The 23,255-nt window shown below is 38.8% G+C and overlaps 2 protein-coding genes across 3 annotated transcripts in view; both read left to right on the plus strand.

The window, feature by feature from the left end:
• The first annotated feature begins 2,335 nt into the window (after positions 1-2,335).
• Positions 2,336-7,499, plus strand: LOC108232873 (vimentin A2). Its single transcript, XM_017410938.3, has 9 exons — positions 2,336-2,973; positions 3,204-3,264; positions 5,217-5,312; positions 5,513-5,680; positions 6,171-6,296; positions 6,449-6,669; positions 6,761-6,804; positions 6,888-6,973; positions 7,077-7,499. The coding sequence occupies exons 1-9, from the start codon at positions 2,435-2,437 to the stop codon at positions 7,116-7,118; spliced, it is 1,383 nt and encodes a 460-aa protein (XP_017266427.1). The 5' UTR covers positions 2,336-2,434; the 3' UTR covers positions 7,119-7,499.
• A 1,430-nt stretch (positions 7,500-8,929) lies between these two features.
• The window catches only part of pde1cb (phosphodiesterase 1C, calmodulin-dependent b), a 77,065-nt gene continuing 62,739 nt past the window's right edge, over positions 8,930-23,255 (plus strand). The window contains exon 1 of one of the 2 annotated variants that reach the window (XM_017410934.2): positions 8,930-9,368. In XM_017410934.2, the coding sequence (XP_017266423.1) occupies positions 9,107-9,368 (262 nt within the window). In that variant the 5' untranslated portion in view covers positions 8,930-9,106. Of the gene's footprint in view, positions 9,369-18,503; positions 18,924-23,255 lie in introns of those variants that run through there. The other variant, XM_017410935.3, reaches the window with a different exon arrangement.

Below are 23,255 nucleotides of genomic sequence, written 5' to 3' on the forward strand. Positions count from 1 at the left end.
AGTCCTTCCCCTTGAATGCCCCACAGATCAGAGCAGCTCTGTCTTTGTCACGGGGTTCTTCTCCAAAACAAACATTTTGGTGAATTTGAATGAAAATCTTTCATCAGGGCCCACATTCCACCATCAGACACACCAGCTCTGCCACGCCCAGACTGGGATTGACACTCTTCCTCCACCTGCTGGGTGTGCTGCAGCCTCTGCTGCTGACGACCGCCCAGTTTCAAGGGATGGATCCACAGCTGTCTCTGATGCTACTGGCTGCTCACTTTTCAGTGTCTCTACTGCAGCTTCTGCCTGCTCTGCTTGTTGTTGTTGCAAACACAATCCAGTCTTCTGAGCATTTTTCTTGCGACTTGCCATCCCACTTCTGACACCAACTGTCACAGGGTTCTTCTCCAAAAAATGTTTGGGAACTTGAATGAAAATCCTCAAACAAGAATCACTGGCAAGCCTAACAAATTTCATCTCATGACAGCATGTATTTTCTCTTCATCCAAAAATTGGGAAATCACCTCCTTACAAGCTTATTGAAAAACCCCTCTCTCTTCTCTGTAACCACTTAACTAACACTCTCTGACTGCCTGACACAGGCAGCTCCTGTTAAATCTATAGCTCCTCCCATCAAGCACAACATTTCATCACTTATCATCAGAAAATATTTTTACATTTCTTTTAAGTACATTTGATTTAAACAAATATAATTTTAATAATTTAGTTCACTCTCTCTCTCTTCCAAACACCATATAAATAAACTAAAAAGAATAATGAAAACAAAATCAATTAGCACAAACTCACATGATCACGAAAACATCCTATTTTACAAAAAAAAAACTTTCCTGAACTTCCTGAATAAGCAAAGGGGAGAGGACTGAAGTATGACATGGCTCTATATGTATGTGATGATGGTGGTGTGTGTGTGTTCTGACTGTAAAGCGCTCTTTCTGTATCAGTGCACATGCACTTTAAGACAGAAACTACAAGGTGACAGAACTGTGCTGATTAAAGTTTGATGGAGTCTCAGTCCTCCTGCACAGTCACATCTGAAAGGCACCATTCTGACTTCAAATCACTGCAGCCACCCACATCCTGAGGGCAAAACTGTGAAAGACTCTTTCAAAGAAATGTTTGTGCATTGAAATTGTTTTTAGTGAACAAACTGATGCAGAACCCACAGCCTGACATCATACAGCATGAACTGAGCTCGGTATCATTAGTTAGGAGGTGTAGAGTGTCACTTGCTCAGCTCTTCCTCTCTGCGTCTCTCAGAATCCCAGCAAGTCAGCAGCACTGACTGCTGAGAGAGGAGAGAGGCAAAGAAAAATCTCTACAGATGCATTCGATATAAGGTTTTATCTGTTGCTAATCAACTCAAAGAGACAGTGGCAAATATTAAACTGCAGACTTCTCTAAACCTCTCCATAATGATTTGTATCCCACCAAACTTCTTTATCCCTGAGGATCAGTGTGCGAGATCATCGTGGTGGTCTTTAAAGCCCAAAGTGAAGCTGAGAGTTTTCACAAATTCCAACTCACTTTCTCCCTCTCCCTACATCACAATAGCATTCATTCATAGCACCCTCTGATCAAATACTTTTAACACAGTTGGACGACACTTTAGTCTTGTGATGTGATAAAGCTCAGTGGTATGTTAGGAAAAGGGAAGCGTGAAACGTGTAATAATGCATGCAGGGAGACAGGAGGAGAACTATCTTAATAACAAGCTGGATCCAATTATAAGAGGTGAAGACTTCTGAGAAACCCAGCTTCTCTAAAATGCTTTTTTAGTACCCAGTCTTCTTCCGACATGTTGCCAAATAACTTAATTCATTTCAAAATGTTCCTCCAGCTGTTTCTCATTTATACCACTTATTTACAGCTTTTTGTTGGCCCTGGAACAACTTTTTTGCTGCCATAAAATTTAAAGTTATCTTTAAAAAAAAGAAAAATAGTACAATTTCTTCACTTCAACAGTTTGACATGTGTACTGTGTTCCACCATGAATACAATATATGCTTATACGATTTGGAAATCACTGCAATCAGGTTTTATTTACAATTAGTGTCCCAGCTTATATGGAATTGGGGTTGTAAATGAGTCAGATGAGTGTGTAAAAAATGTAGAAAACCTCCCACAAATCAAATACATTTGGATAAACTAGCAGATTTCTTCTTACGATTTTTTGCTGTGCTCAGAAAACTATTTATCCTGGTTTTGGATCTGTGGTTCTGACAGGCAGGTTTTTGGGGGTTCCGAGCTATGATTGGATTCCAAATCTGTCAGTCAAGTCACAGTTGAATTATTTGCACAAGAGGGGAGTATAAATAGGTTCTGGTTTAGAAAACGCCTTCCCAGGCGCACATCGCGGATGCTGCAGAGGTTAGAGGAAACACAGGCCACATCACTCTGGTGGTGGATAGTTTGAAAAGACCCGAACATGATGTCCTACAGAGCAGCTCCACAGTCTTCCTACAGAAAGATGTTCGGCGGGGACCGAGCCGCGGTGACCCGGAGCAGCTACTCCAGCCGCAGCTACTCCAGCCCGCCGCTGCGCTCCTCCCGGGTCTCCTTCGGGCTCTCCTCCGCGCCGGCCGTTTACGCAGCGAAGACCCAGAGGCTCCGCAGCAGCAGCGCGGCCATGCCCCGGCTGGCCTCCGAGAACCTGGACTTCTCCCTGTCCGACGCCATCAACAGCGAGTTCATCACGAACCGCACCAACGAGAAGGCGCAGATGCAGTCGCTCAACGACCGCTTCGCCAGCTACATCGAGAAGGTGCGCTTCTTGGAGCAGCAGAACAAGATCCTGCTGGCGGAGCTGGAGCAGCTGCGGGGCAAAGGCACGACCCGGGTCGGAGATCTGTACGAGGACGAGATGCGGGAGCTGCGGCGCCAGGTGGACCAGCTCACCAACGAGAAGGCCCGCGTGGAGGTTCACCGGGACAACCTGGCAGATGACATCCAGAGGCTGAGAGAGAAGTAGGGGTGGGGGGCGTGGCACTCATCTGCTTCATACTGCACCTTATTTACACTGTTAGATTGATAGTCCAGATCCACCTTGTCTTATATATTTTGCGCAGAAAAAAAATTACCCTTTTTGTCTCAAACTTACCTGTGCATGAACACAAAGTGGTGTTAGAAAGTCTAACAAAGCAGGAAAGACAAAGAAACTATATGAAAATAACTGTTTTCTTTTTGTTTTTCTGCAGGTTGCAAGATGAAATGTCCCAGCGAGAGGAGGCTGAGGCAAACATGCAAAGCTTTAGACAGGTACAGTACGACCCTGCAAATAGTGATCACATTGTTTACATCCAAGAAAATCCCTCTTGTCTGGACTGTTAGCAAAATGTCTCACGAACACATGCTCCAAGCATTAACACATTTTGCAAGATGTGCTTGTGGCAGCCATTTTGAGTCAAATCTCTATACACCCATCTTCAACTGGTTGATTTAGGATTTAAATCCCCAGCCCCCCAGATTTCCAACACCTTGAACAGCATCACTTCTGCGTCCAGCGAAGTGCAACCATTCCGTCCTTTCTCTCTTTTAGGTAATCTCCATCTAGTTAGTGCTCATGAGCTCTACAGACAGGAATGCACTCTTCTGATGACACAACAGCAGATTCCAGACACAATTAAAAAAAAAGCTTAGGCTGTAGCCTGGCACAAAAGGCCAAGTTTTCACAGTTGGGTTAAATCAGGTCAGCGGTGAAGAGAGATTTTTTTTTAAAAGTTTGACAGTTTCACAGGGAATGAGCTGAACCGTGTGGATCCAATGTGGTTATCAGAGCGAGACGACAAGCCGCCATGTGATCCGACTGACTCGTTCTGGGGGATCATCAGCACATAAGCATTTCTCTTGTTATGGTCATGTTCCCTGTCACTGGGTTTCCAGTTGAATAATGATTGCAAAGTCATGTGAGTGGTTTATTTGACTGACACTGTATAGAAAAAGTCAGAAAACACAACTTCATATGAGAACTTGGATATATAGCTCAAAACAAACAATTTCACATTAAAGTGCAAACTTGAGGTTGCATGATGTCCATATGAATGGCAGAAAGGAGGTGCCAACAGTGTGGTCTGCCTGGATGGCACACAGACAACAATGCATGGCCCGCAGCAGGTTCTGCTCAGTCAGGCAGACAGTCACTCTTCTAGCCTTGGGCTTGTTTGGGAAACCATGCTGAATAGTTCACTTTGTTTGTGGCATTAGCACGGGGGCAAAGCAGCTTTGTTTGCTGATACTCCAGCAATTGGTTTGCCAACGCCCTAACAAAGCTATGTGGTGACATTTATACAACTTAGGAGGGAAGGAAATGGGTGTTTTATACCATTATATATTTATATATTCAAGAAAATATGCTTAATGTTTAACTGAGTGGAGGTATAAAATGTTAACTAAAAGCTCGGGTTTAGCCAGAACAAAAAGAGAAGTAAAATTCAGGTTTAGCAGTTAGTTTTGAAAAAAAAAAGTGATTAAGGATCTTATTAAAAAGGCGTGTAGTTCTAGTTGTTCTGCTCCTTCTCTTTCTATTCAAACAAGAATAAAAAGAAAATTGCGTGACCCCTATGTTTTTAGTTAAACCGGAAATAAAACACTTTAATTTGCTTTATAATAGTCCATTAAACAGCCACTGACTCAGTTAAACCAACTTTGTCCCATTAATTTGCAGCGCTGGAAGAAATATCCAAATTATTTGCTGGTGATTGAATGCAATTGCCTAATAGGGTATTTTGTCAGCATGTAGCTAATTTTGGGCCAATTATTTTGCACACTGTGGGGTAGATTGATAGGAACATATCATCTTTTATGAGATTGTAAAGGTTTTAATTTTAAAATCCTAATAAGAACTTCAAGATAACACAAATTTATTAACTTTATGTGTTAAATAAATAGAGAAAAAGTCAATATAATGCATTCAATTTCTTTTAAACCACAGCTTTCCAGGCCAGCACATTAAAATCAAATGAAGAAACCAAATGGTTTGTTATCCTCATCTGTAGTGACATGTATCATGTGCCTACAGTTGATTTTTATTGAAGGCATGTGTTTGTGACCTTGCCCTGCCACACAATGGGACATTTGTGTACGCTGGCGTTGTGAGTGCTCTTTACAACATGTGAAAGTGCTGTTTTTACTGTATCTGTCAGCAAATGCATCATGAATAATTCATGTCACCTTTACAAGTCACCTTATTAAGAGTCCGTGTCATGGCACAGGATGTGGATAACGCTGCCCTGGCCAGACTGGACCTGGAGCGGAAGATCGAGTCGCTCCAGGAGGAAATTAATTTCCTCAAGAAGCTGCATGATGAGGTAAGCTATTCTTCCTTTTTTGCGGACAAAGCTGAATCAATCTGCTGCAAAAAACATTGCACCTGCACTGCAGTTTGTGGAAGCCAAATCCTCTCAAATATTTGTTATTTGTGCCAAATTTGTTGGATTTTGAGATTTTACCAGTATACTGGGGGACATTAAAACAATCTGTTTCATTGGCCTCACTGATTGTGTTGCAGGAAATGCTGGAGCTGCAGAGCCAAGCCCAGCAGCAGCAGCAGCACGTGCAGGTCGACATGGAGATGGCTAAGCCTGACCTGACTGCGGCTCTGCGGGACGTACGTCTGCAGTACGAGAACCTGGCCTCCAAAAACATCCAGGAGTCTGAGGATTGGTACAAATCCAAGGTAAAATTCAATGAAACGAGTGCTTAAGGAATAAAAGAAATGTAATAAAATGGACTTCAGACTGAATATAATCTCTCATGCCAGACATTTTGGATTAGGTTTTAAGAGGCTAACGAAAGCTTTTAGCAAATGGTGTACTGCATAATCATTTTCCATTAAAGTGGCATAACCTGTGTTATGGTGATTCTGCAGTTTTTTTAATGTTAGCTCTTTTCTGTGGTACATCAAGCCAAAATTTTAGTCTAGTTTGTGCAGTTTATAATATTTCTGAATAACAAAAAATCTAAGCAGATGAACCTAACCTCAACTGTGTAAAGTGTCATTTTAAGAAACACCTCAGCCACCAAGTTGCAACATCATGCCAGCAAGCCTCTGTCATGGCCATTTCTTGCATAATGTACCCACTTGTATTGCCCTCCTGTAAATTTCTGGCTCATGGCAGAGTTGATTTCTCAGTTTTCTCTCATCTGTTTGCATGTGTGTTTTCTAGTTTGCTGACCTCACCGAAGCTGCAGCCCGGAATAATGAAGCTTTGAGACTAGCCAAGCAGGAGGCCAACGACTACAGGCGTCAAGTTCAGGCTCTCACTTGTGAGGTGGATGCCCTCAAAGGAACTGTGAGTATGCAGGTTTCAACTTCAGCTGGTTGCCCCCAAACTGACTAGTAATTTGGAGATTTTTGAACATGCAGCAAAGATGATATATGTTCATGCGTTTTCTATTTTTTCTTTCACTAAGTCTCATTTCTCCCTCTTTGCTGATGTGACAGAACGAGTCTTTGGAGCGACAGATGAGGGAGATGGAAGAGAACTTCTCCCTGGAGAACAGTGGCTACCAGGACACCATCAGCCGCCTGGAGGAGGACATCCATAACATGAAGGACGAGATGGCCCGTCACCTGCGAGAGTACCAGGACCTTCTAAATGTCAAAATGGCCTTGGACATTGAGATTGCCACCTACAGGAAGCTCCTGGAAGGAGAAGAGAGCCGGTAACAAATGAAAACCTATGTAATTTATTTATTTTTTTGCCAAAGATGCCTTGTGTGATTTGTGGGGTGTGCTTGTGTTATCCATGTGCAGAATCTCCACCCCACTGCCTAGCTTCTCCTCTCTAAACCTGAGAGGTAAGATCACTGCTTGCATGGTAATTTCACGTGTTAATTTATTTTTTACAGTTGATAACAGGCCACACTGTTTTGTTTCTTAGAAGCAATGGTTGAGTCTAAACCTCATGTTGAATCCATGACAACAAAGAAAGTTGTCATCAAAACCATTGAGACGAGGGATGGCCAGGTAGAGCCCACTCAAAAATTTCTGAAGTTAGTTACTTGAGCTCTGATACACCTCTGATCATGTCATTCATTCCGTTTTCTTTTGTTTTGTTTTTATTGATCAGGTGATCAACGAGTCAACCCAGAATCACGAGGAGATGGAGTAACAACGACTTTGATTTTACCACGCAGTTGACTCAAGCAATAATAAAAAAAGTTTTGCTGGGGTGAAGAGCAAGAAAATGACCCCCCCAAAAAAACAAGCAAAAAGCAAACTGCTTTGAAAAGTGCCTTTATATGTGATGATCTTCTGAGTCTATTAGTTGATAGCCTGTTTTGCTTTGATTTTCCGCTGAAAGTATTTTGTCACTCTTGTAGACACAATTTGAAAACAGCACACCATAGAATTCCTGTGAACTACTCAAAAACATTTCTTTGTAACCAAAGTAGTATGTTTGATTGATACAGCATGCACACCAGAAACCTGTATGCTAAATCTGTCACGACTGCCTGTATGCAGCAATAAACCATGAAGATTGTAACTCAGATACTGTATGTGCACAAGTTTTTTTTTGTCATACATTAGAGTAAAAATACATTAAAATAATGATGGCCACCACAGCTAAAGACATCATATGGCAGGCATCATCAAATTTTTTTGTGCTCAGTTTGACATATTTTAGTCCTTAAAGAACTGAAGCTATAAAAAGAACCCAGACCAGTTTTATAAACCGAGCCCAGATTCACTCAGATACCATCCTTTTCAAAGAAAGAAGCCATAGGAGAAACAACAGATGGTGTATTCCTCTTACAGGTACGACAGACATGTGAGAGGTGAGAGACAGAAGCAGCATATCAGCAGAAAAAAAAATGATTCAGTGAGGTATAATTTAAGTAAAGCCACTAATGAACCTTCAGATTGGCCCATCAGGTGTGGTTTCCAAATAAAGAAGTCTGTGACAGTCAGTCAAACTCCATCTGCTGCTTAAGGTTTGGTGAAATGATCAAAACATGTGGAGCAGAAACTAAATTACCTCTGAGGTAAAACTGTCAACAAATATTCAGCGGAGCAGATGAAGCAAACTATAGTACAGATAGTCAAAATGCAGTATGTTTTTCATTCCAACAGTCCAAGTGAACCCTGATGTTGAAAAAATGCAGATTAATCCGGTTGGTTTATTTGACAAATAATTTGTAAGTTAAACTGTCTTATGCAAAACAAACCACAACAATATAATTAAAAACGATCTCATGCAATTTTATTATATGTTGTGGACAGAGTGTGTGTTAAGAATGACTCTCAGCTGTTACCAGGTCAAGTTTTTAGCTCAATATCTGTAAAACTGTCTGAGTTCTAACCATTTTTGTAAAGGTTAAAATCAGTCAGCTGTGGTGACTATCTTGAACTGGACTGACTCCAAAAGATAGTTGTAGATGTACATCCAATGATCACGTTTTAAAAGTATCATGGAATTCTGAATAGTGGCTGGTGAAGTATTACAAACTCATCTACTACCACACCAAACTTTAGGTTAATATACGTAAAACTGACCGAGTTAAAGCCATTTTTGGAGGCGGGCGACAAATACATTTTAAGGAATAACTCGGTTTTACTGCCATCTATCGGTGAAAAATAATACAGCAGCATATATTATTTAAGCATTGCACTCAGAGGTTCATAAAATCTATTTTTAAAATCATTTAGTCGCGTCGAAATGTGGTGATAATTCTAGAAAATATATTTTTTGTGATATTTATTATGTTATTTTTAACCCCCGTTAATTCCAAGTGCTGTTCTGCTCTTTTTAATAATCCTGGAAACTTGCGGGCTAATTAATGTCGCTTGTTTTCACCTGTGGGTCCCGGGAGGGTGGCGTGTTTGTCGACAGAGCAACTTTCTCCATGTGACGCGTCCGTCAGAGGAAACACAAACTGTAGGGAGGGCCGAGAGGCGGACATGTTCCGGTAAAACTCCGAGGATTTCAGTCGCTTTCAGGACTTTTTTTTGCATCCCAAGTCCTCTAAAGATGGAAGCGGAGTCTAACAGCTGAATACGGACACAAGTTTTTATTTTCGCAGCAGGTTTTTGAGGAAAAGAATGAACCTCAGAGGGAGCAGCAGAGGCTTTTAACCTCTTCGTGTGTGTGTGTGTGTGATGGGTTCAGTAACTTCTGCTCTAACCAGGACGAGGAACGCCTTGGTGAAAGTAGGTTCTGAGCCTGAGGACCATGACCCGGAGAGGAGCCGGTCCGCTCCGGAGTCGGACCGGCCCAGGAAGAAGAGCTCGCGCTTCAACGTCACGAACCAAACCGGCCGGCAGAGTTCCCGCCAGTCGCTGTCCGAGGTGCTGAGCCGGCAGGACTCAGACGGAGGGAAGCAAAGTTCGAGAAAAAAGACCCCAGAGGTTCAACAAAATGGTGAGTTTCAGATCTAAATAAATACAGGTTTTAAAGAAGATTTATGTGAAGTTAAATTAGGTCTTACATTTGGGGTAATGTGGGCTACGTTTGAGACACAAATATAACTGAATAAACGAACGAGTGCGAGTTTTATTTGAACGTATGAATTTTAAAAGATCAAAAATGATAACAATAAACTAAAATATCTTCATAAGATTGTCAAAAGCAGCAGGAAGAAGTATACACTTTTCTTTAAATGCTCTACCTTTCTCCACTACTCATTAGACAAAATGATGCATTTATACATACATACATACATACAGCTTGCTTATTAAAACACTATTTACAGCAACACAGTTATGTTTACTGTATTATATCTTCAAACAAAGTGTCCAAAAAAAGTCTTAAAAGCAATTATTTTGTGAAATAGAAACTTAAACATTTTCAAATGTTTGATTTCTGGACAATATGAATACTCATATTGAGTGCGTGTGTTCATTTTTCAGTATTTTTCTTTAGATTTAGTAGGTTATGTCCTTTTTGTGTAATGCCACCTTGTTCAGTTAGATCATATTTAATTATTTACTGTAGTAGTTGACAGTTATTAGTGGCTGGTGGTTTTTAATAGAAAACATGTTTTTGGGCCTATAAACTGTACAGACCTCTAACCCTGAAGATGTTTTCTGGTGTAATTTTTCTTCCAAAGGTTATGGACAAATTACCAGCTGTAACTCATATTTAGAATACACTCCGTATATTTAGTTTTTTTGTTCTTTGAAAAATTATAATTTGTTATGAGTATGTGGTGGTTTGTCTAAGGTTATCAATGTCACAACTTGTTTGGAATGCTGATTCTCAATTGCTATATTTGATTGTTATATTTGCTGCAACACTTTCATTTTGCCAGCATTTTCTTATTTAGGATTTGCAAAGAAAATAATGAGTGAAGGTGTAGTAAACTGGACAGTAGTGCACAATGTCTCTACCTGAACCAATTACAAAATTAGTAGCATTTGCTTTTTTCAGACCAGTAATGAGACCTACAAATAATTTCATATACCTATCCATTTTTAGTTTTAATTTTAATCAATTGAGTGGTATATTTTGCAGGACATGTTACTTGTCATGGCAATAAAAGCACAACTAGTAGTATTATTGATGGCTCAGTTCCATTTAGTGTCCCACTTGGAGCCAGCACGGACAAAAGCAGAACTAGTGTGATTTTGATAAACCTACTTAAATGTTCAGTTACAGACTGTTGTTATTCTGCAGTAACCAATAGTTTTGCATGTTTTTACTTAAATAGAGAAGTAGACAATTTAGTTCAAACTAAAGATTTTGAATTCAGGAATCTTTCGTACCACATGCTCTTATGTTAATTCTTATAAAAGGTTTATGCCTTATAGAGCCCTGAGAAGAGGCATGATGCTTACATTTCTCATTAGTGATTTTAATCAAGGTGCTCCTGATTACATTTGGACACTCTTAACAGCTGAGATTTCGAAAACTGTACTTAAGAACAGCACTTTAAACTCTGACTAGCTGTTATGCCACTTACCTGCAGTCATTGAACTTTGTACTTTATGCTTCAATATAAGTCACATAGTGCACACCCTTCATGAATCCCAATAAGAGTGATGAGAGATGCCATGTAAATAAATGGAGACTCATTAGGTAAATTTGACAAATTTACAACAATCCCTTTCCATAAAAGTGGCATTCCTCAGTTTTTGTAACACCCTGGCTATTGTGTTATTTTATATTTCAGATCTTTATGGCTCAGCTCACATATTTCTCTGTAGATGAGAGCTGCTGGTCACTTCAGAGGATCAGGTGAATTTGTTACTGGGGGGAAAAAAGGTATTCATTGAATGAATGCCGAGCTCTTTGAAGACCGGCCTCGGTGCAGCATATCTCTACTACCAAAGCATCTGTTTGATGTTTAAGGTGTCCCTTAGATTAAAACAAATAGAACTTCACATATGAAACTGCAGTTTGTGGAAATCACATTCATCTGTTTGATCAAGGAATCTTCACATACATTAAAGGTATGGACACTGCACACTTATGTGGGTCCACTGATTTCATTGCACCATGTCACTTAAGCTAACAGGATTTTGGTAAAAACTAAAATCTGTTTTTAATTAGCATCATATCTTACAATTTGTGACCATGGTTATAATCTAAGAGCCAAGTCTATCGCATTTTGTAAAAAGAAATCCTATTATCAGTAATGTTAAATATGATACAGCAAACATTCTTTCTGTTTTGACCTTTATCTTACTCAATGCTACTGCTGCTTGTTCACCCTGTTTGTCTTCATTTTGCTCCATTATTGCCACCTCAAGCTCCAACTGTCCCAGAGGGAAACACCTCTCCCTGGTTGGTTCCTCAAATATCATCTGTACTGTGGCGTTTCCATGACCAAATGACAGTGTAGACTCCTGCTGAGTTTCCTTCTTGCTCCCGAGTGACAACCATGTGTACTGAGGAGTCTCATTCTGATTCCCAGCCCAACGGCACACTCATCTGCTGCCTCCTGATGAACAAAACACAAACACCTGCCTCCCCTTCAACTTATCAGCTCATTTGGTCGGGTCCCCTCAGTGTCAGACAGTCCCAGTGACGTAACGAGTCTGCAAACCAAGATTTATATGGATGCATCATTTCTCATGATAGTTTTAACTTCTCAGAGTACATGACCAGTGTTCCAGCAGTTTTATACAAAAACTATGGCTTTTATTTTTTTAAAGAAAAGACAAAAAAAAAAAGTTGTTTTAAGATAAAGAACTTAATTTATAGGAAGCAGTCTTGCTAATGTTTGTGTTAGTGGTATGTTTTGTATTTTGCATGTGAGTTATTTGAATGTTGTGTTTTTTGAGACCTTAGTGTGGGTGATAGCTTTTCAAAATGGAGTCCAAACAACACAGGGAAGCTGCTTTGCTGTCTTTTAAAGAGAATGTTTATTAGATGTTTGCCTCTAATCAAAAACTTTACATTCATTTTGCCTGCTGACCCAGCACTCACTCAGCTGGCTTCGCCTCTTTGATTTGAAACCATGCTGTTGCAAAAACCATTAACAAAACGTGTGTACTTTATGGCACAAAACTTCTTTTTCTTATAGTCTTGGTGCAGCAGGACTCCAATGACAGTTTGTGAAACTCTGTTTTGTCAGCTCATTTCCCTCTGGTTTGTGACACAGGCTAACATTATCCTTAAAGGTTCCTCTAATGAGTATTTAACAGGGGAGAAGGCAAGCTCCATGGCACCTTATGTGTCTTAATTACATGCGTGTGTCACTGTGGTGACAGTGGTGTGGGGACTGACAAAGTGTGTGTCATTCCTCACTGAAGGGGAGACCTCTAATGAGCTTGTTTTTCTGTCTGGTTGCGTAGTTGTTGTCACTAATTGTGATGTGCCAGTGTCTTGGATTACATAAGCAAAAAAGACCCAAACTGTGAAGTGTACAGTAAAATGATAAAGTGTCAGATTACAAACATTCAGGATAATTTATAGAGCTCGAGTTCATTTAGTAATAACAATCAATTTATTTAATATATATTTTTTTGCATTTGTCAATAAAATTTCTGAGTTTATATTCCAAAAGACTGTTTCTAATCCCTCCAGTTAGTCCTCACCTCCCCTTTATCTCCACAGCTAATTAATATCTATTGATGATGGCCCGTCTCACTGTTTGATAGCCAGATCAAAGGCTGAGCAACAGTTTGTCCTTTAAAGACACCAGCAAATCCAACAGGTGTGTTTTTGTGCTCACAATCTACTGTTGAACATTTTTTTAAATAACTTTTTTTTTCTACCTAAAGAACTTATCAATTCATATTGATGTTTTCAGTTTCATAAACACACAAACAAAGATGAATGATGTCAAGCTGTTAAACAGGCACAGCTGTAGATGGTAGAAAAATGTAATAAAATTACTTCAGTACAAATATAAAAAGGCCACTGAGTGCCATTCACCATATTAAACCTTTATCTTCCACTGTGTAATGTATCTAATATGCTGACAGGTCTTCCTGTTGCCTAGTGATAATCACGTTGTCCTCATAACGATCCCCTTAAGAGAAAGGATCTTGACGAGGATTTAAAAGAGCTCCAGTACTGTGCAAAAGTCTTGAGACAACTCTTATTTCCTTGTACTTAGCTTCCAAGAAGTCAGATATTCTTGGATTTCTTTAGAGCAGCTTTTAGAAATAGTTCTTCTGAACTCAAAATGAGTGAAAAAGAGCTGGATTACCACCACAAGGACAGAACAAACTGTACAATCCAGGATTAGCGTCTTCCTCTGTAATATAGAGACGGGATTTGCCCTTTTGATCATTTTAAACCTAATTATCCTACTAACTACATATTAATTATGCTAGCTACTTTTGAAACGTACTACCTTTGTTGTTTTCAAACATTTTTATCACCTGTTCACATGAGAAAGGGGACAGTCTTCTTATTGCCTCTGTGTGAGGGGGTTTTAGCAAAACATCAACATGGATTTTTTTACATTTACAGCTGATTAAATTTTGGAGTCAACCCATTTTGATATACATTTTTTCAAGGAATGCAGTTTTTTAAATTAAGTACAAACAATGCTGGACATTTCCTCTTTATTGAGTAACAGTAGTAAGAAACTACAAATTGTTTGTTTTTGTTAATTTCACCATTAAATCCCATCCACTGACACACATAGTTGTGGAGCTGAATTGTTGCTATGCAACACATGAACATTTTCCTGCTCAAGAGCTTGCAGACTACTTTGTTTAAGACTCTGTTACTTCAGAATAGCTGCCTCATATCATGTCCATGTAGTGTCTCTGTGCTTTCAATTATTCTGCAAACGGTCAAATAAGAGCTTGTTAAAAGTTGCTGCAGAGGAACGTGGGATTTTAGTAGTATAATTGCTTAAAATTATTACTAGCATCTTCATGGCCAACTTATAACCTTCTAACCCTATGAAGAAAAACATTTTCTTTTATGTTCAGTGACTAAATCATACCTCACATAACTTCTGTAGTTTTATTTAAAACTTCTCCCTTGGATTGAGTTCAGAATCAGAGGTTTTCTCATGCTGCTTTTGATTTAAGCTATACATGTTCCTGTATCTACATCCCGAGTAACATATGTGAGAGCTTGTTTCTTCCCAGGGGAATGGTGTTAAACCAGAAGCCGTCTGTTGCAGCTGTTACCTCTGCTGAGTTACAGATATAAGGCTTTTGCACAAGGTGAGACCAGTACATGACCAGTGTTCCAGCAGTTTTATACAAAAACTATGGCTTTTATTTTTTTAAAGAAAAGACAAAAAAAAAGTTGTTTTAAGATAAAGAACTTAATTTATAGGAAGCAGTCTTGCTAATGTTTGTGTTAGTGGTATGTTTTGTATTTTGCATGTGAGTTATTTGAATGTTGTGTTTTTTGAGACCTTAGTGTGGGTGATAGCTTTTCAAAATGGAGTCCAAACAACACAGGGAAGCTGCTTTGCTGTCTTTTAAAGAGAATGTTTATTTAATACCCCCACGAGATTGTGTCTACGTTTATCAAAAAATATTCCTGGGATAGTGAATATTTGCTAGTAGAAACACCTGGAAAACTGCCTTTACATGGATAGTTGGAAATTAAATAAATGCTGCCGCTTTAAACAAATACCTTTGCCTTGTTTAGTTGTTATGAACTGCAGCATGTGTCACTGTTGAATTAATAACACAAGCAGATGTCAATTCTTGACTTCATTCTTTCAGAGTTCATATTTTCATCATCTTAATTACAGTCTTGTGCTTTTATCTATAGCAGAAATTGCTTTTAGTCATTTTAAATATAATGTACGTCATACCTAGCTGTGTCTGCAGAGTGCAGTATTCGTGTAGTTATTTATTTTATTTGACAGTTTCTTGCAGATAAAAAATAGGATGAGACAAATTTGTCCTGACTTATTGTGTTAATTAACTAAATCTGAATAAAACATCACACATGCACACACGCACACATATATGTTTGTTTTAATATTTTAATTATTAGACATTTATATTGCCATATCAAACAAGTTAATCTAAAAAAAAAGCAATAACCACAGTTTCATGTGTCTTTGCCTATCAAATTGTGAGATACAAAGCAGGAAAATTTTCAGTCCACCCAGGCACAGTGTTATTTAGGTAACAGAGGCAACCTCTGTTTGATAATCCAACATTGCCTGAAGCAAACTGACACCTTTATTTTGACCATGGCAGTAGACAACAGAGCTTGCTGGTGGAGTTCGTGTTTGCCTGGCTAGTTGGATTTTTCAGATATTTTGCTTTTAGCAGAAAAAAAGAAGAAAAAACAAAGTAAAAAATGTTTCCTTTATTCTCAGCATTAGAACCCACTTTTAACAGGCTTTTAACAGGAATCATCGAAAAAGCTTCCACTGCAACCTTTATAGGATGAAACATAAAGTTTTAGAAGGCCATACAGTCGTCCAGAACATCATAAAAATAAAAGCAGCAGTGCAGTCCTTCAGTTAAGTGTATTATATAACCTCTACAGTGACTTCCCTAACCCTCAAATTTATTATTAAACAGAGAGCTTTGAACATGCTGCAGCACACTTGTAAACACCTACTTTCAACGAGAAGGCTCTTTCTAAAAATTCATCCCATTAACACATGCTTCCTCTGAATTTTTTATGAAAAGGTGATATTTATAGTGTTAACAAGAAGATATTATTGAAATTGACACCACTGATAGATCACCAGGTTCATATTTTAATTGTGTAAAATAAACCCACTGTGACCAAGCTGGGCCAGTCAAACAAAGTCTGAAGAGAGAACAGGAGAGGGTAAATAAAAAAATAATATTTTCACACAAATCCTTATTAACACAAAAGCTAACCTTGAACAGGAAGTCACTTATTGTTCAGTTGTAAGGCTGCAATAGAAGTGCTTCGAAATCCAGGTCCACACAGATTGTTGAATACAAAATGAACTGCAGGCCAGAGAGAGCAGAGTGACAGACAGAGAGGAACATAAAAAGCTCTCTCTGTGGCTCACTGAGAAAATGAGATTCACAGTAATTATCCAACAAGTGTATAATGTGTCCACTGGAACTTGACTGAGTGACTCAAAGGGACTCTGCTTTAATTAGAAAGATTTCCTGATGGTGATTGATTTCCTCAGACTTTATTCAGAGATCTCAGCTACCACATTCTTTACAAGTTATGTCTTTATTCTTTTTATCAGCATTTATCATCCTGTAAGCCTATGGCATGTACCAATTTAGCTAGGTCCTTGTTCTGTTGTTTGCGCTGAATTATATAACTTGCAACAAAAAAGACTTTATGCTGAATATTGACTCTTGGCTCAAAATCAGCATTTACCATCAAAGCGACATCATCAATCAACTTCAGATGTTCTTGATGATGTGAGAGCATAGTGAGATCTAGTTGAGCAGTGTTGCTGTGGCATTTTGGACCAACTGAAGTTGGTAACAGCATTTTGGATTTGAAAGCAACAAAGGAAGTTGCTGTCATCTTGGTGTAAAATAACATTTTTATTTGATGGTGGAATAGCAAAGCATACATTTTAGCTTTGTTTTGCAGTTATAAAACGGACTGAACACACTTACAATGATTATTAAATTCCAATTGGCAGATAGAACTATGTCACATGTTTCTGTGAAATCTTTAGCTGTATACATCATTACAAATTTTCTACATGCAACTGTTAAACTCACAGTCCTTGCTTCAACATATCACGCTTATTTAACTAACCCAGAAGACTTACCATGTGCGCGGATGTCTCACTGTGTCTTTAAGGTGATTTGTGCATCTGTCATCTACCCCTCGCACCTCCTGGTGAGCGATGTGAGGTTCATAAGAGTGGCACACCATGGGCTCAAATAAAAACTAACAAATAAACATTCTATCTAATCATAATCCAACAAGTCATTATGTTGCCCCTAAGCATAATTAGAAAAGCAATTTATGTGTAAAATTATTATTTCTGGTAGACATGGTTGTTTATAAACCCTTCAGTAAAGGGGGATTTGTGTTAATGTCTCTAAATCCCCTGGCTTGTTGTCACATTGCATAGATTGTATTGCCCTGATTGTGGCTGTTTTTAGACAAGCAGCTCAGTGAAAAAAAAAAACAGAGAAAGGAGGAACACATGACATGAAAACATTTCAGTATCAGTAAAAATCACGAGCATGGCACATAAAGGTTAAAAGCAAATTGGATCATTTTACTGACAAATCAGTAAACTGCTCTTGTGGGAGTGAAAAATAGAACCTACATGAATTCAGATGCTTTGATTTGAACCTAAATGAAGAAATAAATGCAAAGACACTGTCACTGGTTTTGGGTATGTGATTAAACACTCATTTATTGAATTTAGGTAAAGGTCAAGCCAGAAGCCTTCATAAAGAGCACTCTCAGATACCTATCACGAGGGAGAATTAAATGCGGGAAAATTACATAGCTAAATGTCAGATGGCGCTAACATGTGGAGCCTTTTATCTGTTGTTGTTCATGTTCATCTGCATGCATGAGAGGTGTAGCTTTAATAGGTTAGAAAAGGAGGATTCTTTTTGAATAGCATGTCCTTGCTCCACTTTTTACAAGCCAACTGTCATTCAAAGAAAAAAAAAACAGGTTTGAAAAATTTTGCTCAGTCGAACAAATGTAACTGCTCGGTGATGATGATTTTTTTTCGAGTCAAAAGAACATTATGCATGCTCAAAATGGCCTTCATTTTTTTTTTAACCTGAGTAAAAAGGACTGCTGCAAAATGGAAAAAAAAAGAGGCACTGATTTGTTGACAAGCTGACTGAACACACATTTATACTCTCTTTTTTATCTGTTCCAGCTCAAGTTTATGTGTGCATGACTTTAAACTCCAGCTTTTTTTTTTTTTTTTTAATCTGAGCGTGTGTGAGCAAAACTGTAACAGATTCCAGTATACCTTAACTGCTCTAACTCTGAGCTGTAATGCTTTCACTATAGATTATTGGTGGAGTCACGTTTGCTCAAACGCCTCCAGAGATATCCTGTCCTCCTAACCACCTCCGCCACCACCGCCACCCACCACACACACACCTACTGCACCTCTTGGGAAAGAGAGCTGAGGAGAGAGAGTGTGGAGAGAGGGAGGGAGGGAGGGAGAAGAGGAGGAACGTTGAGAGAAGGAAAACAAATCAACGAGCCATAAGCTCCTTGAAATGAGCTTGTTGAGGTGTGAGAAACGAAGAGAAAGCGAGGGAAAAGATTAGTACAACAAAGACTCCGAGAAGGGAAGGACTGGAGAAATTCTCCTACTCTGTTTTTGTTATGAGTAGTGGATACTCTTTGACAGTTCTCCTTCGGCGCTCGTCAGTAATCCGAGTCAGAGGGTTGCATTCTTCTTTCACCCCACGAGGACAGTTATTGGAACAAACTGAAACAACACACCACAACTGACAAGAGGCATTAAAGGGAGATTAAAAGGGCGCAGGGGGCGACCGGAGGGTGCAGAAACAATGGAAGCTAACTCTAAAAAGCATCGCTTCAGGAAGGGTCGTAGTGCCACCTTCAGCATTGATGGCTTCAACATCACCATCGGTAAGAATGTGAGCAGAGGCTGAAAGTAAAGAGTGCAGTTTTTTGCATGTGAATTCAGTGACTAAGTATGTGTGAGAAGAGGAGAATACATGTGTGCTATGAAGCATTTGGCAACAACTACTCATCTTTAAAAACATCCCATTTCAGTCTCTCTGCACCATTTGACACATTCTGCTGAAGTTAGTGCTTGGTTCTCTAATACAACCACACCATGGAAACAAGGGGACGTAAAACTAAAGCTGAGCACAGCTGACGTCACCAGGAATTCATGGTATTGTCTTGACAACCAGAGTGGATAAACTTTTATAGGAAAGTTGTTTTGTTTGTTTTTAGAACTGTTGAAACCTAATTTAAAATAGAGCAATTTGAAGTTGTTCCTAGAATCTGTCTTTAAAACAGGCTGAGACCAACTTTTTTTATGTTTGAAGTGTTTCCCCAGCCTGTGTAGACAACAAACAGAGTCTGCTGACTTAGTAATAACACGGCCTCGTTTTGTAATTAGAATGAACACAAAAGTGTGGGTTACTTTCACTCACTGAAGTAAAAATACATTTTAAAGCCACTGTCTAAAACTTCTAATACTTGTCTTTGGACTTTGACTTTCAAGTTTACCTCATCACAGAATCAGATAAGGTTAAAAACTACACTTTTTACCGCTCCCCTATGAGTCTTATCATGATTGAAGTTTTGCCACAGTTGACAGTAAACACTGGTAGAGGCTTGAAAACCCACCACTGACAACTTTAGAGTTTAATAACCTTTAAGTAGTTGGTGTAATCTGCATAAAATGGGTCTAAAATGCATGCACAGCTATATATATATATATATATATATATATATATATATATATATATATATATATACATAAATATGTTCATTTTAAATGTTGGTGATTTCTAAGCAGGATCTTGAAACATCATAAATCAAGTTCTTATTTTTGACTTGGTCTTAAGTTCTCTATTGTTACAAACTAGTTTTGGAATAATAAATTAATTTAAATAAAGATCCCCTCCCCGGGTTGAACTGTGGGTCACAGTGTTGAAGACAGTGTTTTTCTGCAAGATAAGGTTTTACAGATAAAGAGAAAAGTTTCTAGGTTTACAATGGGATGAGTGCAGTAAAAGGCTTCAAAAGCTGCTCTAAATGATTTTATGATCCTGTGGATATGCATTTAACCCTCCTGAAGCCCTCGAGAGAGAGAAATAGAGAGAGGTAGAGAAGCCTGTGTAACTTTGGGTCAATTTGACTCGAAGGCCACCAGAGGGTTAAAACTTTCTGCTTCTATGATCACACCTCCCTGTATTTAAAAACCTGCCTCAGTCACATGTGATCTATATCATGGCCGTACATCCCACAAGCATGGCCGTTGTCATGGTGAATCACAAGTGTCCTGATCAATTGCTGGCTGGTTTTAGGTTTCTGTCTTCACAGCATCACCTCTGATGCGTGACTCCTAAGAGCTGCTGCCTCATTGCCTGCCTGGACTCGTTGCCTTTTCCCCCCATTAAACTCTGAAACTCAACTGTAGCTGGCAGAGTGCATGGATTCCAACTGTGGTATTTTGTCATGTGGTAGGCTTATTAGTGCAGTTCATGTGACAAAATTCGTGTGAAAAAAAACTGGTTTATTCTCAGTCAGACGGCACTTAAAAGAGCATCCAGACTATTGTTATTTACATGAAAGGTTTCTAAGGTTACAGTTTTGTTGAAACCGGTTTTCATTTTTACTGTGTTCAGTTTAGTCTCAATTCATGTCTTCCTGAAAAGCATATTTTTTTTTTGTGTCTGATTTGAACAAAGCTTTGTTCTGTTGAAACCAAAAGTTGTAATTACTGACAAGCCATTTTGTCTTTTTCTTTTTCTGTAGCTGTTGTAAAGACTATAACAACTTGACATGTGGTTCTTTGTCTTCTCCAAGATAAATATGCTCCCAGTATTTCACTGTAAAAAATTCTAGAAGTGTGTTTTCTTGTTTCCAAAACAAAAATGCTTCCGTTTACTTACTTTTTTTGTTTGTTTTGTTTCACTTTTGAATGAAAATCAAATTTAAACAAATGAGACTATTAAGTCAAGGCAGATATAAATGACAAACTCTGCAGCTTAAGTGTTTGTTACATATTATTTGGTTTTATGCATGTGCTTAGTCATCTGACATCTGACTGTTATAACCATCCTAACTCAAGCATGTGGGTTCATAATTAACCCCACATGACATTTTCTCCAAATTTTCGGTAGCAGTAATGAGGGACTTGCGCTCAGTCTCTGTCTGTGGAGCAAATGGCAACTTATTTGAAGCACACGCACTTATTCATTGCTGAAAAAATGTGTTACAGTGAAGGTTTCAAACTGTTACACAACGACGTGATACCCGAGATTCCTCTATACATAATTATAATAATTATCCTGTTTTCACCACTTGTTTCCTTCTCGTTGCTTTGGAAACCCCTTCTCTGATACTTTTCCGATGTTGGAGGGCTTATGTTTATTCACAGGAGAACCACTATGCTCAGTGGACTGAAGGACCAAGTCATCAATTTCCCACTGTATAGTCATTCAGGGGCTGCACTTACTGAAGTTACACATAACAAATTCAGTTTGTGAAGAGCCAATTAAAGCTAGTACTCTGTGGATGTCCTGGGGTTAATGCATGTCCTCAGATACAGTAACTGTAATTACTGGAGTAAGGGTTAGTGAATGCTTAGTGAACAGATTTAGTGCAGAATTGGGCCCAGAGTGATGAGGAGTGGAGGATCACGCCTCCCTTTTCAGTGGTGATTTTACACCTGTATTTTACACGTGTAGATTTATTATACTTCACGAGTTAAGGTAGTATAGCTGATTGTATCTCCCTTTATCAAAGTTTTATTATGCTTTTATTAGACCATCCATCTGTCCAGTTTCTTTACCCCCTTGTTTCTGTACAGAGTCAGAGGGAGCTAGCGTTCTTTTTCCATCACAGGGCAGCATAGAGACAAGCAATCATTCATGCTCACAACCCACAAAATTAAGAGTGGCCAATTAACCCAATATACATGTTTTTGGTCTGTGGGAGGAAACCCATGTATCCACAGTGAGGACATGAAAACACAAAGCAAAATGGCAAACCTGTGACCTTCTTGCGGCAGAGCTAACTAACTGCTCCACCACGCAGCCCAATTGGATCATCAAACAACCTAAATAAATGTTGGTAATTAATCCCACACAAAGCTGTTATTCTTTCGTTTGAGTATTTGATCTGCCTGCTGTATCTAAATTCACTTCCAAATACAGATAAGAGTTTGTTTTCCCTCATATTATAAAAAAACTGAGCAATTTAAAGTCACTTTTGCACTTTTGGAGAAAAGCTGGATTGTGGAAATGTACATCAGCATTTATTTATTTTTTTTTATATGTGAAAGGTAAGAGACAAAGAGGACCATGCATTAGTGACATTACCCACTTTCAAATATGCAGCAGTTTTTTTTTCTGCAAGCACTTATTCATTTGTATCTACATTTTCTGCTCAAGTTTTCTCCTATAATTAACAAAGGTAAAACTGTGTTGTCATGCATTACAAAGTAGAAAGAAGCAATAAAGGAAATGTAGGATCCAGCAGTAAAATGTTTTTACTTTTCAATGTCATCGAAAAAAAGAAAAGAAACAACATGGGCATAGAAACGTGGGATCATGGTCTCACCATGGAAACAGGAGTAAGTGTGTGTACAGAGTCTAACTTCACCACTGAGCTCTCTGATGTTTGATTCTGTGTCCTTCTGCTTTTAGCAGCTTTTTGCTTCGTGCCAAACCAGAGACATACAAAGAAAATAATAGCTTCATAGAGACTGAGTTTTCATTTCGTTTGCGAGGGTTAAACTAGTTTGTGGCTTGCTGTGCCATGCTGAAAATTAAAGGTTTGTTGATAGTTCTGTATAAGCAGCTATACTTCCTCTGTGAAATGCAGACGTAGAAAGGGGCAGCACAGGAAGAAGGACAGGTTGCATATGAGGATATAGTTAATATTTAAAACACAATTTCAGACCCTATTTCCTGGTGAACATTCAAAGCTCTGCAGTTGGTTGCTCACAATGAAGGTCAGAAAATAATAAAAAGCCCTTCGAGAAAGGAAATCCAATTTTGTCTCAGCTTTCCATTTTTATATATTTAACAAGTTTCTTCTTCGTCTCATTATACTGATTCATCTTGTTTAAGCTCTGCAATATCACGTGGACATCGGGGACAGTTCCTCTGGATTGGCAGACTGGGGTGGTGGTCCCCTTATTCAAAAAGGGGGACCGGAGGGTGTGTTCCAACTACAGAGGGATCACACTCTTAAGCCTCCCTGGTAAGGTCTATT

The sequence above is a fragment of the Kryptolebias marmoratus genome, linkage group LG20 (genome assembly GCF_001649575.2).
Source record: "Kryptolebias marmoratus isolate JLee-2015 linkage group LG20, ASM164957v2, whole genome shotgun sequence".
In the NCBI taxonomy this organism is placed as follows: Eukaryota; Metazoa; Chordata; class Actinopteri; order Cyprinodontiformes; family Rivulidae; genus Kryptolebias; species Kryptolebias marmoratus.